This window comes from Petaurus breviceps, unplaced genomic scaffold, assembly GCF_028583685.1.
Source record: "Petaurus breviceps papuanus isolate PSGF00001 unplaced genomic scaffold, PetGlider_PUasm1.0 125, whole genome shotgun sequence".
In the NCBI taxonomy this organism is placed as follows: Eukaryota; Metazoa; Chordata; class Mammalia; order Diprotodontia; family Petauridae; genus Petaurus; species Petaurus breviceps.
In genome coordinates, this window is record NW_027185653.1 from 5227416 (window position 1) to 5254509 (window position 27094).

A 27094-nucleotide genomic window follows, 5' to 3' on the forward strand; every position below is an offset into this window, starting at 1 on the left:
GAAATGCAAGGTTCTAACGTGACTCCAAAAGGCCCCTGACGGAAAATGCTATCCACATCCGCAGAAAGAATTATGGAGTCTGAATTCAGATCAAAGCAGACTGTTTGTTTTTTCTTTCTCGTGATTCATTCTATTGGTTATAAACCTTCTTTACAACATGACTAATGTGAAAATATGCTTAATATGAATGCATGTGTAAAGCTTATATCCGACTGCACACTGTCTTGGGGAGGGGAGAAAATTTAAGACTCAAAACTTGTGGAACTGAATGTTGTAAACTAAAAATAAATAATTTTTTAAAAGTTTTGTACAAACGAAAACAATGCAGCCAAGATTTGAAGGAAAGGAGGAATCTGGGGGGAAAAATTTACAGTAAATTTCACTTTTAAAGGTCTTATTTCTCAACTATACAGAGAACTGAGTCAAATGTATAAGAATACAAGTCATTCCCCAGTGGATAAAATGTTAAAGAATATGAGGAGGCAGTTTTCAGAAGAAATCACAACTATCTATAGTCACATGAAAAATGCTAGTCTAAATCACTAATGGAGAAATGAAAATCCAAACAACTCTGAGGTATCACAATACTGTGTCACTGACAAATGAGGGAGATGGAAGAGTAATCAAAATAGAGCTCTGAAACCTTTCCGCAGGAAGGCAAAAAGCCCAATATCAGTGGCCTTGGGTCTACCACTGTCTTGTTCTTGGTCCACATCTGTGGTTTTATCGGTATAGGGAATGCTGAGTATGGAACCTCCTTCCACATACGCAGATTACTAACTTGTTTGTAATTTATTTTCTTATAGAATTGCCTGGTACACAAAGTGGCTTGCCTGAAGGAAAATGACAAATGCTGGAGGGGATGTGGAAAAATTGGGCCACTGTTGGTGGGGTTGTGAACTGATCTAAATATTCTGAAGAGCAATTCAGAACTATGCCCAAAGAACTGGAAAACTGCATACCCTCTGACCCAACAATGCCACTAGTAGGCCTGTTTCCCAAAGGAATTAAAAATATAACCAAAAAATGTATAAAACTCTTTTTGTGGTGGGAAAGAATTCCAAATTGAAGGGATACCCATCAACTGGGAAATGGCTGAACAAGTTGTGATAATGACTGTTAAAGAATTCTACTGTGCTATAAGAATGACAAGCAGGATGCTTTCAGAAAAACCTGGGAAGACTTCCATGAACTGATGCAAAGTGAAGCAAGCAGAGCCAGGAGAACACTGTACAAAGTAACAGCAATATTATACAATGATCAACTGAGAACAATTTAGCTATTCTGATCAATACAATGATCCAAGACAATTCTGAGGACTTGTGATGAAAAATGCTACCTATCTCCAGAGAAAGAACTGATAGTATGAATGTGGACAGAAGCATAATTTTTTCATTTTCTTAATTTATTTTTGCCTTTTTCTTTTTTTGCTACATGGCTAATATGAAAACATTTTGCATGATTTCACATGTATAACTGATATCACATTTCTTGCTTTCACAATGGATAAGAGAAGGGAGAGGGAAAGAATTTGGAACTTGGAAAGAAAAAAAAAAACCTAAATGAATGCCAAAAATAAAGAAATAAATAACAAATTTAAGATAAAAAAAGGCAAAAAGCAAACAGAAAAAGACCTGGATTCATGTCTTAATTCTGACAAATACTAGCTGTAACTATGGGTAAGTTACCCTCCTGCAACTCGACAAGAACACGTTATAAACATGTTAATGATCCACATACAAAGAGGGATCTACCACACTCAATATTCCATACACAGATGAAATCACAGGAATGGACCAAGAATAAGAAAGTGACACATCCAATACTGATATGTAGGGCTATTTGCCTCCATCCTAAATAGCTCAAGATCGAAATTCTGATCATTCATCCATTTCCCTAATTTCTCAACTATCAGCAAAATTTCACAGCAATGTGTTGCATCTTGTGCTTATAATCTGCCAGCTTTGGAAAGGGCTTGAAGCTTTCCTTGACATCCCTGGCTCGGCAGTTCTTTTCCTTTTCAAGTTTTCCTAGAAACCTTGACTAATTTTCCCTTTGTTCTCATCACTTTCTACCTCATCTTGATAGATACTCTATTCCCCCAGCAATAGATAAGCTCTTGGGAGCAATGAGAATGCTCTGGGTCTGTCTTTGAATGCCCAGAATCTAGGACAGTGCCTAATACACAGTAGGCAATTCATACGTTTACTTGATTTAACCAGATATACTAAGAAAATGTCCTAGACAAGTCTACTCTAGTTCTTTCTCATTTCCAATGCCAAAAATTATTCCTTGTTCTCACTTCTCTCATCAGCCGTACTCCAATATTTCCTGTTTTCTGTTCATACGAAAAATGTACAATGTGGACACAAAACAAACATAGCAGTAATCACATAATTCTAGGGCAGAACAGAGAGAAATCAGAAAAATGTGCAAATCTGTAGTATAAAGATACTTAAATAAAGTGAGTTTAGGGGATTTGTATGTACTTGGCAAATGTATATGTATACAAATGTAAATATGAATTTGCAGAGAAAGAGTAAATTTGTACATAGGGTCTGAAGACACAGAGCATATCTGACCCTAATTTCATAAACCATTGATAATTCTTGAAATTGCTGAAAACAGTTGCAGTTTAAAATTCTGTAATACACATAATGTATATTGATATCTCCAAACACAAAATAAATCGGCAAAATCAATTACCCAATTTTCATTTGCTAATAAGTATTAATTAATGATGAGAAAAACATAGTATTTCTTGACAAAATGGGCTTATGGTTCAATTCTTTGTGTCAGATAAGTTCTCTAACTCAGAAGTTTTATAAGAACTATTCCAATATCAAAGACAAGTTGCTTAACACAGGGAGGGGTGGTGAGGTGGCGCAGTGAACAGAGCACTGGCCCTGGAGTCTGGAGGACCTGAGTTCAAATCTGGCCTTAGACACTTAACACTTACCACACTTACTAGTCATGTGACCTTGGGAAAGTCACTTAACCCCAACTGCCCTTCAAGAAAAAAAATAAGCAAAAAAATTCATGGCTAACACATCCCTCTGGCTGGAGTACTTTTACTACTCTAAAATCATTTTGCTAGAAAACTGGGAAAATGCCAGAGGAATGAGAATAAGCAGCACCAATTTATTTTGTATTGTGAAAGACACAAAGCACCTTGAAAAATTTGCTGTAGTTAAAATAAAGAAAAAAATTATGTTGTTTGATATTGCTAAGATTATTCACACACGAAAATGAGAACAAAACTGATAATGACCAAGTATCTCAACAAGAAATGTTATTTTTCCCCTATATAATTTAAAGTTATCCAATGACCCAAATCCTAAAAAACCTTGGTTTAAGGGGAGTTTCCTAACAGAGGCCACTACAACCAATACGGCTCCAAGATGCTCTCCTCCTATGGACTGTTCTGTGGATCGCAGCATCGATTCTGGTTTGTGCCACTCCCCTTACACAAAGTGTTGGAGCTCTGTGTCTGTGTCTTCGAAGTGGGCACTAAGCTCTCTTGAGGCGTGTGAAATGTTACTCTTGATAAAACATTCTGAGGCTTGCTAAAAGATGGTGACATACAAGCAGGAAGGGCTTGACACGTACCTTGTTTTAATTCCAAACCTTCCGGCTGCTTGTTCTCCCTCAGGGATGAGGTAGAATCCACACTGTTGTCTTGTCTGAGGATTAAAAAAACAAACAGCTCAGCTTCCAATATTAACACCAGCAAATACTGCAAACAGACTTTTTATTTTTATTAGATTAATTTACATCTATCCAAACTGGGGGAAGGTAGAGAATACTGAACCATTTACCCTTATCATTACCTCAGTCATTATCTGGTACCGTGAGATATTTAAGAAGGTAACTGTTTCCTCTTGACTACTGTGGTAAAATTTATATAAGTTATATATATATATATATAAATATATAAATTATATAAATAACATTTTATATAAATTATATAAAAAAAACAAAGATACTTAAACACATCACACAAAAGCGGCAGAAATGTGAAATGGCCAACTGCTTCTTAGGTTGCAAAATTTCTGCCCACCCAGGTTATGTACTGAGAGCGCAGGGTTAGGTTTTCTCTTGACAACATAACAGAGCACACACATGATGGGGAAGGAGCACTGCTCCCAGGAAACCACACCGAAATCACTGGCGTTCAAGGGTTCAATTTAACAAGCAGTTTGGCAACAGGATTATTTTTATATCTCTCTACACAAATTTCTTATTTCAATTGTATTTTTATCAAAGATAAAACTACAGGCAGTTTGCAGGAGTTAGAACAGATCAGCGAGAAAGAAAACACGTTGCTAAATAACAAATTCGAGCATTAATGTACTCTAATTCAATATGTTCTTTATGACAGGGCTACAAATTATTTTGGAAAGATGGCTTCTCCCTTTATAGAGGTTGCCACACTGCCTTAGTACTGACTTTTTTCACCACCACTTTGATGAAGTGCACCCAAAGGTGCAAAGCGCAACTGTAGCTATTCAAGTACGAAAAGTGGCAACTTCTCCCCAAAGAGCCATTTTAAAAAGTCTTTCATGTTCCACCTCAGACACTGCTGCCACACTGAAGCTTCTCAGTCAAAAGCCTATGACTGATTGAGTTAAGCAACAGCGAGAGAGCCGATACCTCCACGTCAGGAAAGGGGGTTCTAACAGGTTCCTCCTACTCCTTAGTGACAGCAAGTAGATAAATATCCATATTATTCTGCCTCAGACTCTCAGTCTCTACACACACACGGTTCTGAATTACTTAGTTTAATGTTAATCATGAAGTCTAAAATATATCATTTGCATACTTTAAAATTTACCGTCTTTTTTTCCATAACAGCAACTAACAAGTTTTTTTTTACCTTTGCCAAGGAGAAAAATGGAATCATGATAAAGGATATCAGTTAACACTCCTCAAAAACCCAGCAGGCAACGAACTAATCCAAAAACAGTTCTAAAATGGAAAACACTTGTGTGTTACTGTAACCTCTGTGATATTTAGGTTTTTGGTGTCCTGAATGTCACAATATTTCACTCAAAAATTATAAACATCTACAGGCACGAGTAATCTATTTCTAACTTCTCATGGCTTTAGCAAGAGGAAATGATTCTTTTTACACAGAGTTGTACATACAAACACCTCTCCCCAAACACAGACAAATCTAAATATATATAGGAAATACTGTAATAAAATAAATGCTATGATAAAACCTGCCTGTCTGTGGCTGTCCCTTGAAGCTAGTCCACATCAAACGCTTCAAATAAAAATGAAGCTCACCATAAAGACCACCTGCTGTCAAAAACAATTTATTTTAGTCCCAGAGGTGATCTTTTTATAACACATTTTATTTTATCATAATAGGCTAGGTTTGATTGGACTGTTAATGAAACTCACCATCCTTTCAAAAAGTAAGAATACTACCCCACCTTGTGGCTGAGATAAGAAAAAGGCACTTTTCCTTAAGATTATCTGAAGTGAACAAGAAATATTGAAAATAAATTACTTAAAATCATTATCTTTACATTAACTACTTAATTAAGATGTAGATTTTACAATTACATATAATAAGTCAAATCTGAAATTTTGGTCAATCTTGGTTAAATTTTAACTAAGGTCTTCATGAAATCCTCACATAATTTTAAATTCTAACAATTTATCTACTATATGTAACAAGAAACAACTTTAAAATGACAAGGTAAATTCATAAAACTTTAGGAAAATTACATAATGTAATTTCTACTTTATTATTTCAGTTGTTGCAACATAAAAATGGTTATTATAGATGAGGCAGGAAATACCTGCTGGGGACAGAAAATTTACTTGCCTTTCCATGCTGTTTATAAATTCCTTTGATCACATCAACAACATAAGCAATAAATGAACTTCAGAAAGGAACTTTTATAAAGAGAACAGGTAGAACATTACCCTCAAGGTGTATTTCAACCCTGAAATTTCATGAAAAAATTACACACACACACACACATATTGACATCATATACCAGTTTCAGCTTTGCAAAGTATTTTACACAGATCCTGGAAAGATTAAGCTCCACAACAGCTTGATGAAGTACCTCCTTCAGAGCTGGGTGGTACAGTGAATGGAGCACCAGCCCTGGGGTCAGGAGGACCTTAGTTCAAATCTGACCTCAGACACATACCACGTACTAGCTGTGTGACCTTGGGCAAATCACTTAACCCCGATTGTCCTGCCTTCCCTCCTCCAAAAACCAAAAAACAACAAAACCCCTACTTCTTCCCACTGTATAGATTAAAAAGCTATTTCAGAGGGCTTAAGGAACTTACCCCACAAAAACACAAAGTGTCTGAGGCAGGATTAGAACCTATTCTTGACTCCAAGTCCAGCACTACCTTTATATTACAGAAATAAATGCTGACTGCAAAGTCATTCCATCTCAGATGTAATGGAATGAGGCAAAGAAAACATAATTTTTCTGATTTTCCAGTTAGGAAAGCACCTCCTAATCAAAAAGTGATATATATCAGTCCCCAACCTTGTCCCGGAATAAAGGGTCACCGGATGATCCTCACCACTCCTTCGTCTCCTTTCAGGTAAATTCTGGTCATTCCTAGAGACAGCCTCCGTCCTGGCACACGCAGGCAATATTCTCCCCTACCCCTCAATTCAAAACCTTTTATAAAAGAGTCCCCCAGCAGGAGAGGGCTCCACTCTGTTTCAATAAGCACTGAATTCAAGGAATGTAAATCATGAATTTACTCTTTCCAAACCTCCTTATCATACAAAGCTGTCATGAACTGAGAATCCAACGCCCAACTGGGCCAATGACATTCCTCTGCTCAAAAAACTTCAGTAATTCCTTGTAGTCTCTAAGGTTAAAAAAAAAAATTCCTTTGGCAAAAGCTCTTTAAATTTATATTTTCACATCCCTCTCCTTTATACCTTCTATGTTCCAACCAAACCGGGCCCCCTAATCCTACCTCTCAAACATGACATTCCCAATCCTGTCTCTGGTCTTTGCCTTTTGGAAGATCATATTCCAGGTTCCTTTATGGAAGCTGCTAAATCTTATGTAATCTGAACTGAGGCTTTGTGGGGCTTGAATCCTTATTCCCCCAGCTAGTTGCAGCACGTTTTCTTTGACCTGGTTCCAGATTCTGTCTATGATCCTGTGAGTTTTTATATTGAGGTTTCTTTCAGTAAGTTACTGGATTCCTTCTATTTTTACTTTGCTCTCTGTTTCTAAGAGATCTGGGCAGTTTTCTATAATTATTTCTTAGAATTGGATACCTATTTTTTTTGCTTTTGGCTTTCAAGAAGTTCAATGATTTTAAAATTATTTCTCCTTGATCTTCCCATATCAGCTGTTTCTCATATATATATATATATATATATATATATATATATATCACACTTTGCATTTTCCAATACTTCTCTATTCCTTTGATTTTAACATTCGCTGTCTAATGGAGTCATTAACTACTATTTAATTCTTTCTAATTTTAAGTCATCTATTGCTCATGTAAAGTTTTGCTCCTTTGTACTAAATGATTAATTCTCCTTCCAAAGCTCTCATTTTACCCCCATTTCTTTCTGCTAGCACTAACTTCCTTTACAAAATCATTTTTTAAACTAAACCAAAAACTTTGCTATATTTCTTCAAGAATCCTGTTGGACTTGTGTTTTGTTTGAGGTTTTGCCTCTAGATGTTTTGCAGTGTTTTACTTGACGTGTTTCTGGGGTTTCCCTGTAACTACAATGGCATTTTTGGTTGCTGCTGTTGAATCATTCTTCTAGATTTATTTTCTGAATTGGGACGGGGTTAGGATTACGGTCTCTACACTTCTGAAGCAAAGGTCTGGGCTTTATTTGGCGAGGGTCTGCATTCCTGGGGGCCCTCTAGCTTTCTCTGGGTTCTGAATATCATGATCTTCAAGGATCTCAGGGTGACTCTTGCCAAAGTACAGAGCTGCAGTTCCCAGTTCAGGCCCTGGCCTAAAAGCTCAGCATTGCACCCTCCTACCTAGAACACATCTGCAGTTATCAACAGACCTCTATTTTCCTATGTTTACTCGTTCTGAAAAAATTCTTCACTTTTCTCCCCTTGGATTTCCTAAACATGACGCGGTCAGGTGATCTTTCTAGGTCTTTGTTAAGAGGAGTTTTGGTACACCCAGAAACACCTGGCTGTGTAACCTTGAGCAAGTTACTTAAACCCCAATTCCTTTAAAAAAAAAAAAAGAGTAGTTTTGGGTGGTGAGCTGGGATACGCTGCTTCCTTCTATCCACCGCCTTTGCTGGTCTCTGGTCTGTTTCTTACAGATCGTTCCTACATCCCTATCATTCAGTCTCTCATCTACACCTCTCAGGAATCCCTAGCTTCCTTCAAAGTTCAGTTAAAGGGTCACCTCATATGCAAGACCTGTCCTGACTGCTCCCACATGTTCTACCTTTTTCATTTTGCATTAAATTTTGCCTTCATTTATCTGTACATGGTGTTTCCCTCCAACAGAATGTAAATACCTTGATGGTTTCATTTTCATCTTTAATTCCCTGGTGTTTAACACTGCCTGGCCCATGGCTTGTGTTTAATAAATGCTTACTGAATGAGTGGATATTACAACTTTCATTTAAGGGTGAAAAAAGGCATTTTCACATCCTACAAATGCTAGATTCCAAACTGTAATAATTAAGTTTCTCTAAATCCAAGCATGTTAAGTGTCCTGCTATATAAACTTTCTCTATCAGGCAGGTAGGATGATTGATGGATAGCTCAAGCATCACATTATATAACATAATTTCTCTAAATTCAAGAGACTCAATATGTGTCCATTTATGATATTCTTAAGGATTTAAAAGCATTTGTTCAGCCCTCAAAGATTTTTATATGCCTGAGTAATTTAGAAAGAGTAGCATTAATGAAATATGATCCAAAATGTACCTTAAATTTATAAATAATTCTTGCTACTTATATAAAATATAAATGTTCTCATTTAACAGTAACAATAACATGCATTTTTTCAATTGATATATAAAATAATTTTGTCAGATGTGCTGTATCAGAAATAGAAAAAAAGATTGCAGAAGACAGCTGAATACAGCAAATTGCTGGGTACAACAATTAAAAAATAAAAAGAAAACACAGGCCATGATAGGAAATAAAAGGCATCATATCACAAGTTTTATGAACTAATACTCACTAGCTTCTATGTGAACGCTAACAAAACGTTCAAGAGCAGAAAGAGGAATTACCAAAGAGGGGGTACTCATTGAAGAAGCCTGGCATTCTCATCTACCAACTGCAGGAATGACTGAGGAGAACATGACACTCTCATGAACTCCTGGAGCCTTTAAATTGTCCCTTCAGCTAAGCATCCCCTGACAGGGAGACTGTCTATGCAAGAAGTTAACAAGGTCTCTCTATTTACAAGTACAAGGCTGCCACCTAGAGTGCTTGCTTGCTACTCAGGACAGCTAAGCTGAAACCACCAAGACGACTGCAAAAGACAGTGTGCCGAGGAGTAATCCCTTTCAGTCACACAACTGAGCAAAAGTAATTCTCAATGGGCATTTGAAGCACCTGCTCATGGCACAGAACAGCACAGGACGCGGAGTTTCTTAAGAAGATTTATGTATGCATGCACGCACACACACACACACACACACACAGTTATGGTTAAACAACATGTGGCCACTGCCAAATATTTTCACACATAAAAGCATCTTTATTTCATAGGCCTATGGACACAACATTGTCAAAGATGATCCAGCCAAGATATTCTCTGATTCTTTTCTGTCCAGATCTATTAATTGATTGTGAGCAGTAGCACAGCCAAAAGTAAAATAGATGAGAAATGGCCTCAACTTCGGCAGGTTAGTTGGGTTGGCAGTGGAGGGGCATTTAACAAAGCTGGGTGACATGGTTTCTTATCATAACCCCCGATTTTGTATTTCAACCTAGCATTCTATAATTCAGGAAGATAAAAAAAAATGGAAAGACAGATATGGCTAAGCAAATAAAGGAGATCATAAAAGATGAAATATATAATTTAAATTATGCATTCTGCATTAATGAAATTAATTTAACTAGGATAAGGAAGCGTAGTCAACTAGGAAAAACATTACTATCAAAGAGTCTGACATCCACAACATAAAAATCGACAGAAATATTTAAAACCAAAAGTCATGTCCCAAAAGATGGTCAAAAGACATGAAAAAAAAATTCTTAAAATAAGAAATGAAAACTAATTGCAACAATACAAAGGAAAGCTCCATACGACTAATAATAAGAGAAATCCAAATCAAAACAACTCTGAGGTTTTTCCCTAACACCCTGCAAACTGGCAAAGATGCAAAAAAGAGTAATAATAAATGCCAGAAGTTGTGGAAAGAGGCACACAAATGTACTGTTATAGGGCACTGTGAACTGACCCAACAATTCTGGAAAACAATCTGAATTAAAGCTAGCTAAAGCCACTAGCATTTACATACGGACATAAGGTTTTACAAGAATTGCCTCACTGGATCCCTGGAGTCACCCTATGAGACAGATGCTTTATATCCCTATTTTATAAATGAGAAGCTACTAAAAGGAGTTTGAGCGAAAGCCTTCCTGACACCAAGGTCAGAGTTCCACCTAGTTCCCACTAAACAGGCTGGCCCCAAAGTCTCAGAGCAGTTTTAAAGCTTTAATAGCTTAAAGTTATGAAACAATTACTTATCTCAATTTTAAAACTTTAATAGCTAAAAACTGGACAAAGATTTTCATAACACGTTTCCTTATGTGAACAAAGTCACTAACTGTATTCGTACTCTTTGATGTAGATAATTCACTGCTAGACATATACATCTAGGAGGGAGAGGTCAGTGACAAAAAGGTAGAGCCCATATACAACAAAATATTTAAAACAGGATTTTTTTGTACAAACAAAAAATTGGAATTTTGAAAATAACTCCACAAAATGTTCTATTAAAAAAAATAGAATTTATGTTGCAAGAAACAATGAATCTTGGGGCAAAACCAAGATGACAGTATGCAGGCTGGGTCGTAGATGTATTCTCCCAACATTCCCCTCCAAATAAATTTAAAATAATTCCTGACACCAAATTTTGGAGCAAGAGTCAACAACCCGTCGGAGCCTGAGACAATTTTGGAGCCCCCAGGAAGGATGGATGCAGGATCACCCAGGGCGGGCCTTGCAGGCCTCCATGACAGCAGCAGCAGCAGCTGGTCTTTCTGGACGCCTGGAAATCTTGTTATGTGTCCCAAGGGAGCAGAGGCGCTTCCTGGTAAAGGCCAGGACAGCAGGGACAACAGCTCTCCCAGGACACCGTCCCAGAAGCACCCAAAAGCCTGAGACGTGGGACGGCGCTTCCCCGCCTACCAGGACGTACCACTCTAACACATGTTTTAAAGTGAGGAAATAAGCCAGGAAAATGAGCAAACTCATACAAAAGAACTTGACCACAAAAGGCAATGGTGGCACGGAGATGAAGACGTGACTAAGACTAAGACAGGAACTCAGAAGACAGCCATGTTTAAAGACAGCTATAAGCAAAGCCTCAAAGAAAAACGTCCACTGGACTCAAGGCCAGCAAGAATGTCTGGAAGCGTCATTGTTTATCCTTTGTTCTTGAAGAGGACACATATAAATTGAGGGCAAAGTCTTGACTTGCACATGAACTGGATTTAAGAGACGAGAGTGGCAGAAAAACTGGGGAATGAAAGGAGCACAAAGAAAGAAAATAATGAAAATAGATTTAATAGTTTGATAAAAGCAGCACAAAAATACAGAAGAAAAAACACAGAAAAAAAATCTAACTTAAAAAAAAAAGAATTGGCCTAATGGTAAAAGTAACAAAAAGTTACTGAAGAACTCCTTAAAAATGGAAAAAAGGGGTAAAAAAGCTCACCGAAGAAAATAATCCCTTAAAAATTAGAACAAGGCAAGTGGAAACTAATGACTCCACAAGACACCAAGAAACAAAGTCAAAAGAATGAAAAAAAATTGAAGAAAATGTGAAATATCTCATCAGAAAAACAACTGACCTAGAAAATAGATCAAGGAGAGACCATTTAAGAATTATTGGACTACCTGAAAGTCATGATCAAAGAAAGAGCTTCTAGACATCATATTTCAAGAAATTATCAAGGAAAACCGCCCTGACATGTTAAATACAGAAAGCAAAATAGAAACAGAAATTGAAAGAATATACCTCGTGAAAAAGATCCAAAGTGAGTATATTATAATATTAATAATATTATATTATTAATATATAATAACAGAATATTATAAGCCAAATTTCAGAGCTCCCAGGGCAAGGAGAAAATACTGCAAGCAGCCAGAATGAAACTTTATATATGGTGGAACCACATTCAGGATCAAACAAGATTTAGCAACTTCTACATTAAAGAAACAGAGAACTTGGAGTATATATTTTAGAAGGCAAAGGAGGTAGGATTACAACCAAGAATAATCTACCCAGTAAAACTAAGTGTAATTCTTCAGGGGGAAAAACGGCTATTTAATGAAATAGAAGACTTCCACTGATTTCTAAATAAGCTGTGACAAATGACTGTGATGGAGCACTGTTGTGCTGTGGGAAAATGACAAGCCAGACTCTTTCAGAAAAACCTGGGAAGGCCTGTATGAACTGATACAAAGTTAAGGAAAGAGAACTAAGAGATCCAAAACAATTCCAAAGGATTTGTTATGAAAAAACGCTACAAACTGAATTGTAATCTGCCCGTGTTTCCCAAGAGGTTTTGGGCTCCAGTCTGTAACACTGACTATGTCAAGGTAAGACAAGTGCAGACACTAGCACAGGCTCACTCTTGTGCCATCAAGTGTCTGAGGCCGGTGCTCTATTCGCTGTGCCACCTGGCTGCCTCCCACAGGCTCACTCTGGATGCAGGCAGATAATAAGGGGTCGAATAAGCTAGCTTACTTTGTTCTAGTCCAGTCTTCTCAATGGGTTTCCGATAATTGGACCACCAATTCCTATGGGATCCCCTAATCACCCTTCTCCTGGGGGGGCAGGAAGAGGTGGGGGGGTATCATATGTCTTGATAGGGTCAGTGAAGCTGGATGCAGCATTTCAGTTTGTGCACTTGTCTAAATCCCCCTAAGCCTCAATGGGGGCCGGCTGAGGCAGGTACAGGCATTCCTCTATGCATCATCCAAATCTCCAATCCCTATGGATTCCCCAGGTAGTGACCAGTGCCCACTCGATTTACGGGGCAACAGACAAAGAAAGAATCTTATCCACAACAGCCTCGCAATTTCACATCACCTCATCTCCATAAGCATGGAAACCATGACTGTGAGAACTCACATCTAACACCTGGGAACCAGAGATTGTAATGGCCACGGATCCTTGAAACTACAATCTAAAAAGAATAACAAAATCCTCCTTACTTATAGCTTATGGCTTCACTTTTTTTGCTTTGTTTTGTGATATGGCTAATATGGAAATGTTCTGCATGACTTCATGGTGGGGAGGGATGAAAAGGGAGAGAATCTGGAACTCAAAATTTTAAAAGAAGAGAATGTTAAAAATAAATTTAAGAAAAGTAAAAAGAAACAATGAATATGATGGATAAAGAGAAATATCAGGAAATGTATGAATGGATGCAAAGTAAAGCAAGCAGAACCAGGAAAACAATATAAACAATGCCCGTAACATAGATGGAAGATGTAACAAGGAAAACAAAGCAACTGAAACTGCACGTTGTGAAATGATGACGACAGGCTTGGCCCCCAGGTAAAGAAGCAAAAAAGGGATTTCATCCTATTCTTTTGTATTGGCACAAAACACCAGAAAATATTAGACAGACAGACAGACAGCCAGAAAAGTGAGGGGACTGGTTTAGGATTTTTATTGGGGGCATGCCTTTTAAAGGTTACATTTAATAAATGCCAGCTGACTGACTAAAAATAAAAGCTTATTTTAGAAATAAAATAATGAAAAGAAACAAGGGAATAGAAGCAGCCTATAGCGTATTACCAATGAGGAATAAAGATATCATCAAAAGGCATTTATGAAACCAGACAAGTAGGTGGGTTAGTAACAAAATAAATAAATACAAGTGAGGGACAACAAAGAGATGAATACATCAAATGCTACCCATAAAACATCTCAACAGCAACAAGAACGCCTCAATCATAAGGAGACAAGGACAAGAACAGGACAGGAGGGTAAGAGTCCACAAACATATCCGTATCTTATGAAGTACCAAGTCTGTGCCATGCACTGTGGCAGCTAACTACTCAAAATTCTGTGATTTACAAAAGGATCCACCATGTGTTTTCTTTAAACTATACTTCCTTAGTGCATTTTAAATGATTTGATTTATAAAAATTCAGTTTACACACTACCTCTCTGTAATAGATGTATTCAGAGTGAAGTACACTGTCCAATGAACGTCCTAGAGACTGTGTATCATGTTTGGCTAGCATCACGACACAGTGTCTAGTGTGAGAAGAGTAAACGAGCACTCGACAAACACTACTTTCTAATAATGTGATGCTTAAAAAGGAGTTAGGTATTCTAAGAATAATTCTAACAAGCTTCCCTTCTTTCAGGAATATGACAGTGGGGTTAAGCAATGCTGATTGCTGAGATGTTATTACAGACTCCATTTTCGTGCACTCACACCTTGAGACCTTGAATTCCATTTCCTTTAGCACTCTGATATTACCCCAACACTTTTATAAGGAAATGTCACATCATTCTAGCTGACATTTTCTTCAACATCATAGGTTAAAAAGTATATTAACTAAAAATTCGTAAAATGATATTTATAGTAGAAAATCCCAGTAACTACTACTAAGATTTCCCTAAAGCATTTGTACTCTTATTTCATACATAAAATATCTCAAACATGATTATTTTACTGTCCTATTCAAGGTTTAAATTTCATCATAAATTTTTTTTTTTAGCAAAATAAGTATCTAGTGTTATGGGTTGAGCTAATATTTGTCCTCACATTTAGTGCTGCTACTTTATAGCTATTATTAAATGGTTCTTTTGGTCTGTCTCCACCACAGAACAGAACTCTTTAATTTCATGTCTTTGAACTACTTTAAAATGCCTACTTTATTAAGTAATTTGTCTTGATCAAGGACTCTGGCAAATCTTTTTGCAATCTTTAATCATTCTAAAGTATGGCAGTTATTACAGATTCTGAAATGTTTAGATTCAGATCCTTCTATGGGCTCTGCCAATCTCTTAAGTCTAGTGCCTTCTCTGTTTATTCCAATTTTCTCTATGCATATCTTGTTTGCAAATGATGATTTACACATTGTCTCTCCCATTGTGAGCTCCTCAAGTGCATGGATTATCTTTTATCTTTCTTTTAATTCTCAGCACTTGGGTCAGTGTCTGTTAGCTGGACGTTGTTCTTAATTGTTAAAGAGAGCCAAAATGACATCACTAACAGTGATGTGTGTGTCCTACTGTAGCTGCCCAAACCAATGAAAGCTCAGAAGTCACATTTGGTGTGGAGATGTCTTTTTGTGATTCTCACGTTTCTTTTGAGCTGCTGCAGTCCTGCTTTGCTCATAAAGCACAGCACCTTCTTTGATGTGGGCACGTCATGCTGGACGGTGCTTTGTCACCAACTCTCATGTCACATCATCAGAGAGAGCATGAGAGTATCCTTGGATCACATATGAATGTCCTCCTTGCCTGGCACAGAGTAGGCACTTAATAAATGTTTAATGACTAACCAATCGAAAGGTACAGCCTCTGGAAGAAGGGCCTTGCCAGAGAGTTAGCACAAACGCAGATAAATAGGTCAGAAACTCCCAGCAGCACCCTAACCAAGAAAACACCAGGGAGAGCAGAAAACCAAGGAAGCTGACTAGAGAAATCCCAGACAGCAGAGAAGGGAAAGATCCTAACCAGGAAAACCCCAGGAAAAAGAGAACAAGAGATCACAGCAATACTATGACAAGGGACAGACGACCACAGAATTTTAATGGGGACAATGAAGACTGCCAAACTCTGAGACCAAACACATGAAAGAAGCCAAGAGGAAGAGAAGAAATTAAAGCGAGACCCTATTCAAGAGGGCAGAGCCTGTCTACGACACAAATCTCAAATCAGGAACTGAAACTATAAAGATTTCTAGACAAACTGTGATAAACTGTACAAATAATTACTATGTGTCCAAAGTTGTCCAGCAGAGAAAATCCAGAAAAAAGCAACCTGACAACAATAACATGCAGAGGTCTGGGGTAGGGTGGGAAGACAGCTTGGCTAAAAAGACAAGAAAACTTGGAAGGAATGAAAAAAGAGACAACGTGAAACAGGAGCTTTGGAAGAAAAACCTGAAAGGAGATGAAATAACTTAGAAAAGAAAGCTGAAAACATGATACGAGCACAAGACTCCCTGAAAATTAGGATGAACCAAACAGAACTCAATGAGACAACAAATAAACAAAATAAAAAGATTGAAAAAACAGAAGCAAGATTGTATGGTGGTGGATTTAAAATTAGACTTGAATTCAATCCTGTCATTCTTACTAGATTGTGGTCCTTGGAAAAACCAATCAAGCTCTCTGAGCCTTACATTCTACATCCATAAAATTAATTCACTAATACCTACACCTCACAGAGTTGTTGTGAGAATCAAATCAAATGAGACAATATATATGACATGCTTTGCAAATCTTAAGTGGTATATACATTTTGGCTGTTATTTTCATACAAGGATCAACAACGACCACAAGAGCCTGGATACTGTAATTCAAGAAATCATAAATAAATAACTGCCCAGATGCATTACATTAGAACCGAGGTGGGGAGCCTGCAGCCTTGAGGCCACAAGGCCCTCTAGGTCCTCAAGTACGGCCCTTTGAATGAATCCAAACTTCAAAGAAATGTGTAACATGTTTATTCTGTGAAGTCTGGATTCAGTCAAAGGGCCGTACTTGAGGGCCTCATGACTGCGGGTTTCCCACTCTTGTATTGCAATCAGAGGTCAAAGTGAAAATTTACCAGTCACTTCCTAAAAGAAAACTCCCGGAAATAGCATAAATCAAATCCAGAACTTCTAGGGAAAAGAGAAAAATATTATAAGCAGCCAGAAAGGAGTTCAAGTACAAAGGAACCATAGCTAAGACAACATAATACCTGACAGCTACTACTATAAAGGAGAAAATATTAGAGCATAATATTCCAAGAAGCAAATGATGAAGGCTTATGACGAACAATAACAGCTCACAAGACTAAGGATAATCCTTCAGGAAAACAAAGAAGTGGCCCAAACAAGTCCACATGTTGAGGCCCAAGACCAGCACGATCAGCATCACCCACGTGGAGTTACGCTAAAAGGAGTCAGAGAAGGCCGCCTGCCACACCGGGCCCCCCACAGATGAGGAAGAAACTACTGACTGGAAAGAAGGAAGGACTCAGCTCTGGCCACCAACTCCAGAACTGCGGTAACAGTAACATCTACACTAAGGAAGGCGCAGAACCAAACAAGGCCTTTCCTTTCCCCGTCCACAAGTGCAAGAAGAAGCAGAGCATGAACAAAATCTCAACCAGAAACTCCAGGCTGAAATTATGGGCAGAAATAAGAAAATATCCAATACAATAAGAAATAGTATGGGTTATGAAAAACCTAAGAGGTAAAAATCAAAAGACTAGATTAAATCCACAATAAGAGACTCAAAAAAGAATGGCTTGGCCAAAGGCTCCAAGAATGGTTCAAAGTAATGAAACATGAAATTAAAACAAAAAGAAACTAGAAATTCTGAGTAAAAAAAAAAATGGGAGAATAATTTAGAATGAATGGTGCAAAACCTTACTTATATATCCTCTGAAAAACAGAAACAAAGAGAGTTCAATGACAACAGGAGACATTAAGAACATTAAAACAAAGTAAAAATACTAAAAAAAAAAAAAAACCCTTAAAAGCATGTAAGATATCACTTTTAATCATAACTGAGCTGGAAAAGAGGTTAAATCAAGATAATTTAAGAATAAGAAGACTACCTGGAAATAAAGAACAAGGACCAAAAAAGGCTGAATATTTTCAAGAAATTTTTTACTTCAAGGAATTATAGTGAAATGGCCCAAATTTAGTAGAAGCAGAGGACAAAGTGGATAGAAAGAACACACCAGTATCTTCCTGAAAGTAACCTGAAGGTGAAATTCCCAGAAATGTCACAGTCAAAATGCAGAACTTCTAGATAAAAGAAAACAATACTATGACAACATAAAGAGGAGTTCAAGTGGAAAGGAACACAGTACAAAGTTAAGGTAACGCCTTGTCTGGCATTACCTTCTCTGCATTATTGTTATCTGCGAACACAATATTTCAAATGACAAAAAATAAAGGCTTATTATACCAAGAAAACTTACCCTACAAAACCTGATCCTACAGGATGAGAAGGCATGCTTCTAAGAATAGAGGACTCTGCAGAATTCCTGAAGAAAAGACCAGAGCTAGGTAGAATCTCCGAGACGCAAACACCAGAAACACGATAAACCCAAGAGCATCTGAGCAGCTAGATTCTGTGCCTATACTCCAAAGGAGAAGACAGGCGTCGCTTCAGCATTCTGTCTTCAAACACCACAGAGAGAATTAAATGAGACAAACACGAGACATGGGACTGGGTTTGTTCTGTTTTGTTGGGTTCGAGGGAGAAAAGAAAAGGGAAGGAAAAAAAGGAATATAGAAAGGAAGAAATGAGAAATAGGAAAGACATACTTACTATTTCTCACTACTGTGGAGCAGAAGTATACAAATATGGAGGGAAGGAAACAGCAAAACAGGTATTTCATGAACTTCACTCTATTTGAACTGGGAAAAATAGGATTCAACAAAAACACAAACATTTTGATGCATCAGCCGTTAAATTCAACAAATAGGCAAAGATTGAGAGAGAACAGGGGGCGTAAGAGGGAAGGCAAAAGCCAAAAGGGAGGAGTTACAAGCAAAACAAACTTCAGGTTATGTTGAGGAACTAAGGAGAGACAGAATGCATACAAACCATTAACTGAGGTCTTGGTTAAGAAGCTGGGGCCGACCATTGCAATTACTGGCTACTAGCGTTGACAGTTAGGTGGCTCACTGGATAAAGCACTGGGTCTAGAGTCGGAAAGACCTGAGTTCAAATTCTACCTCAGACACTTGCTCAATGGGCAGTACTGGCACACTCCGGCCTGTGGGTGATGAAGAACTGGACACAACAAAGCGCTGACTGCATCTCTTTTACTGTCTCCTTTTTGTGCAAAGTGAAGGAGAGTGGTGCAGAGTCAAAGAGAGAAAAAAAGTAAAAAGTGTTTGAAGGAAATGCACAATTAACGATCTAACTACCAACTTGTATCAATGCAATAACCAATGAAACACCTAGAAGAATGATGAGAAGTCATGGTTCCAACTTCTTGGGAGAGAGGTGAAAAGAGCAGAGGTGTAACTTTTAGTAACGTCGACATGGGAATTTATTTTAACCATATATATTGCTTCTGAGGGAGGGACTTCGCAGGGGGTTAGTGGGGGCAACGGGTAGTTACTGGTAGAAGGAGTGATTCTTAAAAAAAGAAAAGAAAAACTGAGACATTTTAAAATGCACAGAAGAAAGCTCAAAAAGAGGCAAACAGGGCAATGTTTGTACTACTATTTTAAATTTAAAATAAAATAAACATTACAGATTCATGGTTTTATGGGGTTTTTGATATAGAAATATTCATATTTGATAGTTTGTCAAGTTGATAAAGAAAAAAAATAAATTTTTTTTTTTTTAAATCAAGGGTGGAAAGATGGAGGCATTCAGAGGATCCCAGATATACCCCAAAATTAAGTTTAGAGATATATCTCACTCAAACAAGAGATAGAAAACTACTTCTTGATTCCTTGACCCAGCCCAAGAATCTAGAGAGAGAATCCCATAAGTTTATGTATATCCTAAAACGGAAAAGCTTCAGGTCAAAGGCAAACTAACCTTGGAACCTCTGGGACAAACACAAAGCTCCCTGCCTGAGCCCAGCAGTCCCCAAGGCCACTCAGGCGGGGAATGCCAGGCAGCACCCGTTCAGAACACGTGAAGTCCCACACCTGAGATCACCTCTAAGACACCCTGAGAAGGTCCATGCCTGTACTCCATCTGAGCCAAACAGAACTTGGGCCCAGCCCAATCGATGATGCGCATCACGGTGTCCCAGGCCGGGTGAAATATGGCACTAGTGGCCTGAACCCAGCTGCCACACAGAGGTCCTGGGCAAAATCAAGCCTAAGAAACCCCGAGAACTGAGCTGGTGATTTAGCATGGGAGTAGTAGCCCCTGAGCCCAGTAATTTGAGAAAAAGATGGCAGGCAGAGTTTACAGCAGGGAAGAGTCTTGGAGGCCTGTGATAAAAGGAAATCCTTCAGCAGAGCCCACACCAGCAAAACCTCACGATTCCACAAAGGAAGGGCCTCGTCTGGTCCGCTGCGCTCAGGGCCAGGAAGGCCCTGCCTACACCACCATCCTCCCCAGTCCCCACATACTAGATAATGGGTGGACAAGATGAGAAACCAAGGAAAACTCTGGAAATCATGAGGAAATACCTTGGTTTGAGAGACGCCCAGGGGCTAAAACCCGCAGAGGAGAGCGACCCCACAAGAAGTCCAGGTAAAGCCTCGGAGAAAAAAATGTCCTGGCCACAGGGACTGCAGGAGTACCTGGAAGAAATGAAAACAAGAGATACAGAATGGAAAAACTAGGGAGGAAAGAACGGCAAGGAAAACCGACACCTCAGAACAGACTGCAGAAAAACTCACTCAAAAACGGAATGGCCGGAAAATTAGTATGTACCAGAAAGAAAATAAATATCATAACAAAACAAAAGGATTAGGGGCAAAAAAGGAAAATCCAAGAAATATTATATCAAAAATTAACCTAGAAAACTGGTCAAGGAGAGACAATATAAAAATTATCAGATTGCTTGAAAAAGAGGATTCCAAAAAAAATTTTTTTTAAGTGTGGATACCACATTTCAATGGATTATAAATGAAAATTGCCTGGAACTCTTAGAAACTGATGGAAAGTTACAAGAAAAAGAATTCACTAGTCAACCCCAGAAAGAAACCTCGAAACATAAATTCCCAGGAACGTCATAGCCAAAATCCAGAGCTTATAGGCCAAAGAAAAATATTACAAGCAGTCAGAAAGAAAAAGTTCAAGTACCGAGGAGCCATAAGGGGAAGCACATAAGACTCTTAAGAAACCATTCTAAAGGGAGAGTTCAGAATATGATCTTTCAAAAAGTGAGAAATAAATGTTTACAAACAAAAGGTTATTAAGTGTTTATAAAGGGGAGGGAAGGCAAAAAAGAAAGGTAGGGAGGGTGGAAGAGAGCACTTTATGGATTACTTACTATGTGCAGGCACTGTAAGCACTGTACAAATATTGTAAGTCATGTGGTCCTCAACAACCTTGGGAAATAAGGACCACAACGATCTCATTTTACAGTTGAGGAAACTGAGGCAAACAGAGGTTAAATGACTTGCCCAGAGTCACAAAAATAGTAAACTGAGAGCAGATTTGAACTCATGTCTTCCTAACTCCAAGCCCAATGCTCTATCCACTGTACTATCGGCCAGAACTAAGTACGGTTATCCCTTCCACATGGCAACTTTCTCCATCAGTTTGAAAATATTGCAGGTGGCATAAAAAATGCAATGAGAATCTTGGGAGAGTTTTGTAGAAGCTACAGACAACATATGAAGGCCAACAGATGACAGAGAGTCTAAGACCAAATACTTAACCAAAATCTTACAATAAGGTATTATTAACACCACATAAAAGAAAAAGAAAGAATTAAACTTCTTTGGTATTAAGAGAGGGCCAAAACATTTTATGTGGAGTCTGGGATTTCCTGGGGTGCCACAATCCTAATCCCTGTAATATGGACGGGATAATTGTAGACATTTACCAGAAATAGAAATACAAGTTCTAAGAGAAACACAGAAAGGTGCATATATTTGTTTAATTGAAAGAGATTATGTGGGGAAGAATTACTCATGTGTTAATAGGGTTTTCTTATAACTCTTTATATATGTGTATGTGTATGTATATGTATACATATATACATACATATATATATATAACTTATACCATGTTTCCTTATAACTAATATCTTTAAGGGTCACAGAAAAAGGTTAAAATGACAGAGGGTGTGTGGGTGGTTTTATTCTGCTTTAATGGTCTTAGGAGAATATCAAAACAGAAAAGAGAGGACTCTAATGAGGAAGCAAGGTGGAAGGGGAGAGAAATCATTACTGAATATTAGAGGTACATAAGCTCACTGAAGAGAATCATTCCTTCAGAATGAGACTGGAGCAAATGGAAGCTACTAACTATGAGAAATCAAGACACGATTAAACAGATCCAACAAATGAAAACATAGAAGGCAATGTGAAATATTTCATCGGAAAAACCACTGACCTGGAAAATAGATCCAGGAGAGATAATTTAAAAATTACTGGACTACCTGAAAGCCATGATCAAAGAAAGAACCTAGAAATCATCCTCCAAGAAATTCTCAAGGGAAACTGCCCTGATGTTTTAGAACCAGAGGGCAAAATGGAGGTTAAAAGAATCCACTGATCGCCTCCTGAAAAAGATCCCAAAAAGAAAACTCCTAGGAATATTATAGCCAGGTTCTGGAGTTCCCAGAACAAGGAGAAAATATTACAAACAGCCAAGAAGAAACAATTTGAATATTGTGGAAACACAATCAGGATAACCCAGGATCTGGCAGCTTCTACACTGAGGGATCGAAGGGCCTGGAATATGATATTCTGGAGGGCAAAGGAGCTGGGATTAAAACCAAGAGTCACCTGCCCATCAAAAGTGAGTATCATGTTTCAGGGGAAAGTATGGTCGTTCAATGAAATAGAGGACTTTGAAGCACTCTTTTTTTTGCTTTTTGGAGGGCAGTTAGGGTTAAGTGACTTGCCCTAGGTCACACAGATGGTTAAGTGTCTGAGGCCGGATTTGAACTCAGGCCCTCCTGACTCCAGGGCCGGTGCTCTATTCACTGCACCACCTAGCTGCCCCAACATTCAAGCATTCTTGATGAAAAAGCCAGAGCTGAATAGAAAATCTGACATTCAAATACAAGAAGAGAAGCATGAGAAGGTAAAGAGGGAAAAGAAATCAAAAAGGACTTTACTGAACTATTTACATGCCTACATGGAAAACCGATAATTGTAACTTATGAAACTTTTCTCAGTATGAGAACAGTTAAAGGGAATATAAATGTGTATGTACAGGGGTATATGGGCATATGAACATGTATGTGAGTGTGTGTATGTATGTGTGCAGGTATACACAGACAGAGGGCACAGGGCCAATTGAACAGGAAGGGATGATACTTAAAAGGTGAAGAGGTGAGAGGGATATAATGAGAGGAGTCAATTATCTCACATAGAAGTAAAGGAAAACTGTTACAATGGAGGGGGAGAACAGGAAGGCAAAAGGGAATGAGTCAACCTTACTCATTCTTGAAGTGGGCTTGGGGAGGGAATACACACTAAGCAGGGCATCTCACCCCACAGGAGAGTAGGGGAAAGGGGGCAAGAGGGGGGGTGATGGAGGGGAAGGCAGGTGGGGGGTAGGGCAGTTAGAAGCACCCACGTTTGAAAAGGGAAGGGATCAAAGCAGAAATAGAACACGTTGGGGGGGTGGGATGGGAGGAAGGGAAGCACAGTCAGTCTTTCACAATATCTCCACTATGGACATGTTTTTCCTAGCTACACATGTACAACCTGTATGGAATTGCTGATCTCCCCAGTAAGGGTGGGTGAGGAGGGAGGGAAAGAATATGGAATTCAAAGTTGTAAAATCCAATGTTTAAAATATATATATTATTGATTTTTTACATGCAGCAACCGGGAAATAAGCTATACAGGCCCTGAGGCACAGAGATTCATGCTGCCCTACGGGAAACTTGGAGGGGGAAGAGGGGAAGATATAAGAGAGAGCAGATGGGGGGAAGGGTACACAGTGGGATCTCTGTTTTGGGGTGGTGGGTAAGGGAAAGATGGGGAGAAAATCTGTACCTCAAAATGTCATGGAAATAAATGATGTAAACTAAAAATAAACATAAAATTGAATTTAATTTTTTTAAAAAGCAGAGGTAGTAGTAAATATAAATAAAATAAAAAGATTAATTAACAGGATAATTAACTACATTGAGGTACCATAGACATTCAATACTTAATACTATACAACTGAGAGCGTGACTCCTAAGTGATTAAAGGAAACAGTCCAATTGGAAGAAGGGATATATAGCAAAACTAGATCCATAATAATGGGTGGACTTGACGTAGCTCCTTCATAGTTATACAAATCCAGCTAAAAGATAAACAGAACAGAAGTTAAGGTCTTGAGCAGAACTCTTAAAAAAATGAGAGATGACAGATCTCAAATAATTAAACAAGATTAGAAAGGAATTTATGTCCCTCTTAGCTCAACATGGCACCTTCACAAAAACTGACCAAGTAATGAGATCTAAAGACTTTACCAAAAAATGTAGAGAAGTGGAAATATTAAACATACATGTACAATAAGAGGAATGAGAGTGTGACAGGAAATGCAAGAAAAAGACTAAAACACCAGTGATATTCAAGAGAAAAAAAAAAGCCTTAATAAAGGCCCAGCACACAAACAGGTCTATCAAGAGAGATGATCCTAAATATCCAAGAGGAAATGAATGAAAACAAAGTAATATTAACAGATATTATAAATACAAAGGAAAGTGAACTAATAGCACCAGATGAAAGACAGAATCCTACAGACCTTCTGTCCCCTTCACCCTTCTAAGGAGATCTTAGAACCTTAAAACCACCTCAAATGATCATACTCTGAGAAGACACAATTAGGAATGAATTCAGGTCAGAAATTAGAGTTTTACACGCAGAATACAGTCAACAAAGGATATTTTAAAATTAGCACATTAGGAAAAATGAATGATGGAGAATTTTTTTAAAGAATTTGAGAGATAAATAGATATTGGCTTGTATTATCTCTCTCGATCTATTGCCACAGCCCCAAGATTTTGTCTGTTGTTCCAAATATTTGAAAATACAAAAGACAGTTATTTTAACATCTCTAACCTTGGGAAGCCACCAAAATTTTACTAGCTCATACCACTTCCACCCCTTTCTTCCTACATTTACCAATGTTACAAAGATGTGTGGCATAAAAAAAAAAAATGTATTTTGAGGTCTTATTAAAAGTTGTATTGACTTGCATTTTGTTCTTTTTAAAATCTAGACTTACTTTTTTTATGTCAGCAAACTTAACTTAGCCTATGTCAACTTTCATGTATGAAAAACAAAAAGAAGTCACATGCTTGCAGCTGAGTTTAAAAGACGAAAAATGGCCCAGGTGTATAGTTATTTACAGAAATAATTTTTGAAATTACCTGATCCAAAAAATTGGAAATTTAATCCCTTGCCTCTTTTGTAAAATGTGAAATCTGCATCTATGTATCACACATTTTACATGGTAAAAAAATTAGGAAAAAATTCAATGTTATTTAGAAATGAACAATAAAATCAGAAAATCTGATCACTGCTTTTGCCATGTAATATGCCTGTTAATCCTTAAATAATAGAATCATGTATACCAACCAGCATCACTCTGATGTACCTTCAGTTCCAGTTCAATTCAATGAACATTTATTAAGCGCCTACCTTTATAACAGGCACTGGTAATACAAAGACAAAATTAAACTATCCATGTACTAGAACAGTACCATCAAATTCAAACAAAAACCAAGGTCGCTAATGCATACAGAAGGATCCCTGCTGTTCACACACTTAGTTTAAAAATGTAATGTTTTATTATATTGTTGTTTTATTTATATATTAACTGCTTCGTTTATTTTACAAACATTTCCCAATTACATAGTAATCTGGTTCATGTCGCACTCAATGAGTGCTGCAGGCTGCATGTTTGATAGATTCTGCATTAAAGGGTTTTATTACAGAACATGTAGCATAGCTCAGTATAATAACTAATCAAATATAACTTCTTTCTATAAAATGATTATTTCCCAAACACAATTATTTTACAAATGTAGATGCTATTATGAGTAATAAAATAGAAATTCACTTAAAAAGCATTACTAAATTCAAAGTAGTATTTTGTCACTGTATTCTCTGAAAAAATTCTAATATTTACCACAAAGTTTGTGAAAATTTTTAATGTTAAAAAAGGGTTCTCATAATGTAAAAGGTTGGGAATTAATGATAAACTTAACATCTAATACCATAATATACATCAGGATTCTGCTGATATAAAAGTTGACCAGAAAATTTCAATCTTTTTTCCCCCAAGTTACCAGATGATTTGTTTTATTTGAGGAACAGCAAATTCAGAGTCAAGGGCAAGTTATGCGGTACAGCAAACAGAAACTCACAAAATCAGGAAAACGCATGTTCCTGAGTTCCAGTCCAGCCTCAGACATGTACCAGCAAGTCACTTAGCCCTGGGTTAGTCACTTAGTCCAGCTGGTCTCAGTTTCCTCATGTATAAAATGAGATGGAGAAGGAAATGGCAAATCACTCCAGTATCTTTGTCAAGAAAACCTCAAATGGGGTCATGAAGAGTCAGACAAGACTGAAATGACTCAACGACAGCAAGGTCACTGGATTTCAGAGTTTGCTTTTTGGAGGGGGGAGGGCAGGGCACCTGGGGTTAAGGGACTTGCCCAAGGTCACACAGCTAGCTTTTGTGTTGTGTCTGAGGCCGGATTTGAACTCGGGTCCTCCTGACTCCAAGGCCAGTACTCTAGTCGCCGTGCCGCCTCACCGCCCCTTTTCTAGACTTTTTGATGGTAACCAACAAAAGGTAAAGAATTTGTCAGCTGGTCTTCTTTTGACAGACAGAGAACTCAAGGAGATGTCCAGATAGTTGAAAAATTACAGCCTTCCTCCATGCAAGGTTCTCAGGCAGATTCCTAAAGACCCTGTACTTCCTGGCCCAGAGAACTGTATTCCCACCACAATGTTCTTTCTGCTTTCATCTCCACTAGTTCTCACCCAAGTTCCTGTCACATTTCCCTGCTTCTTTCTCCACTGGCTGTGGATTTCTTCAC

General features: G+C 37.9%; 1 protein-coding gene across 8 annotated transcripts in view; it reads right to left on the reverse strand.

Annotated features, from left to right (window-relative positions):
- CAAP1 (caspase activity and apoptosis inhibitor 1) overlaps nt 1-27094 on the reverse strand; it is a 103890-nt gene that overhangs the window by 60716 nt on the left and 16080 nt on the right. For 6 of the 8 annotated variants that reach the window (XM_069090385.1, XM_069090368.1, XM_069090342.1 and 3 more), the window contains exons 5-6: nt 20553-20666; nt 3610-3683 (exon numbers count right to left, since the gene is read on the reverse strand). In XM_069090385.1, the coding sequence (XP_068946486.1) occupies nt 3610-3683; nt 20553-20666 (188 nt within the window). The remainder of the gene's footprint in view (nt 1-3609; nt 3684-20552; nt 20667-27094) is intronic. The other 2 variants (XM_069090395.1, XM_069090330.1) reach the window with 1 other exon arrangement.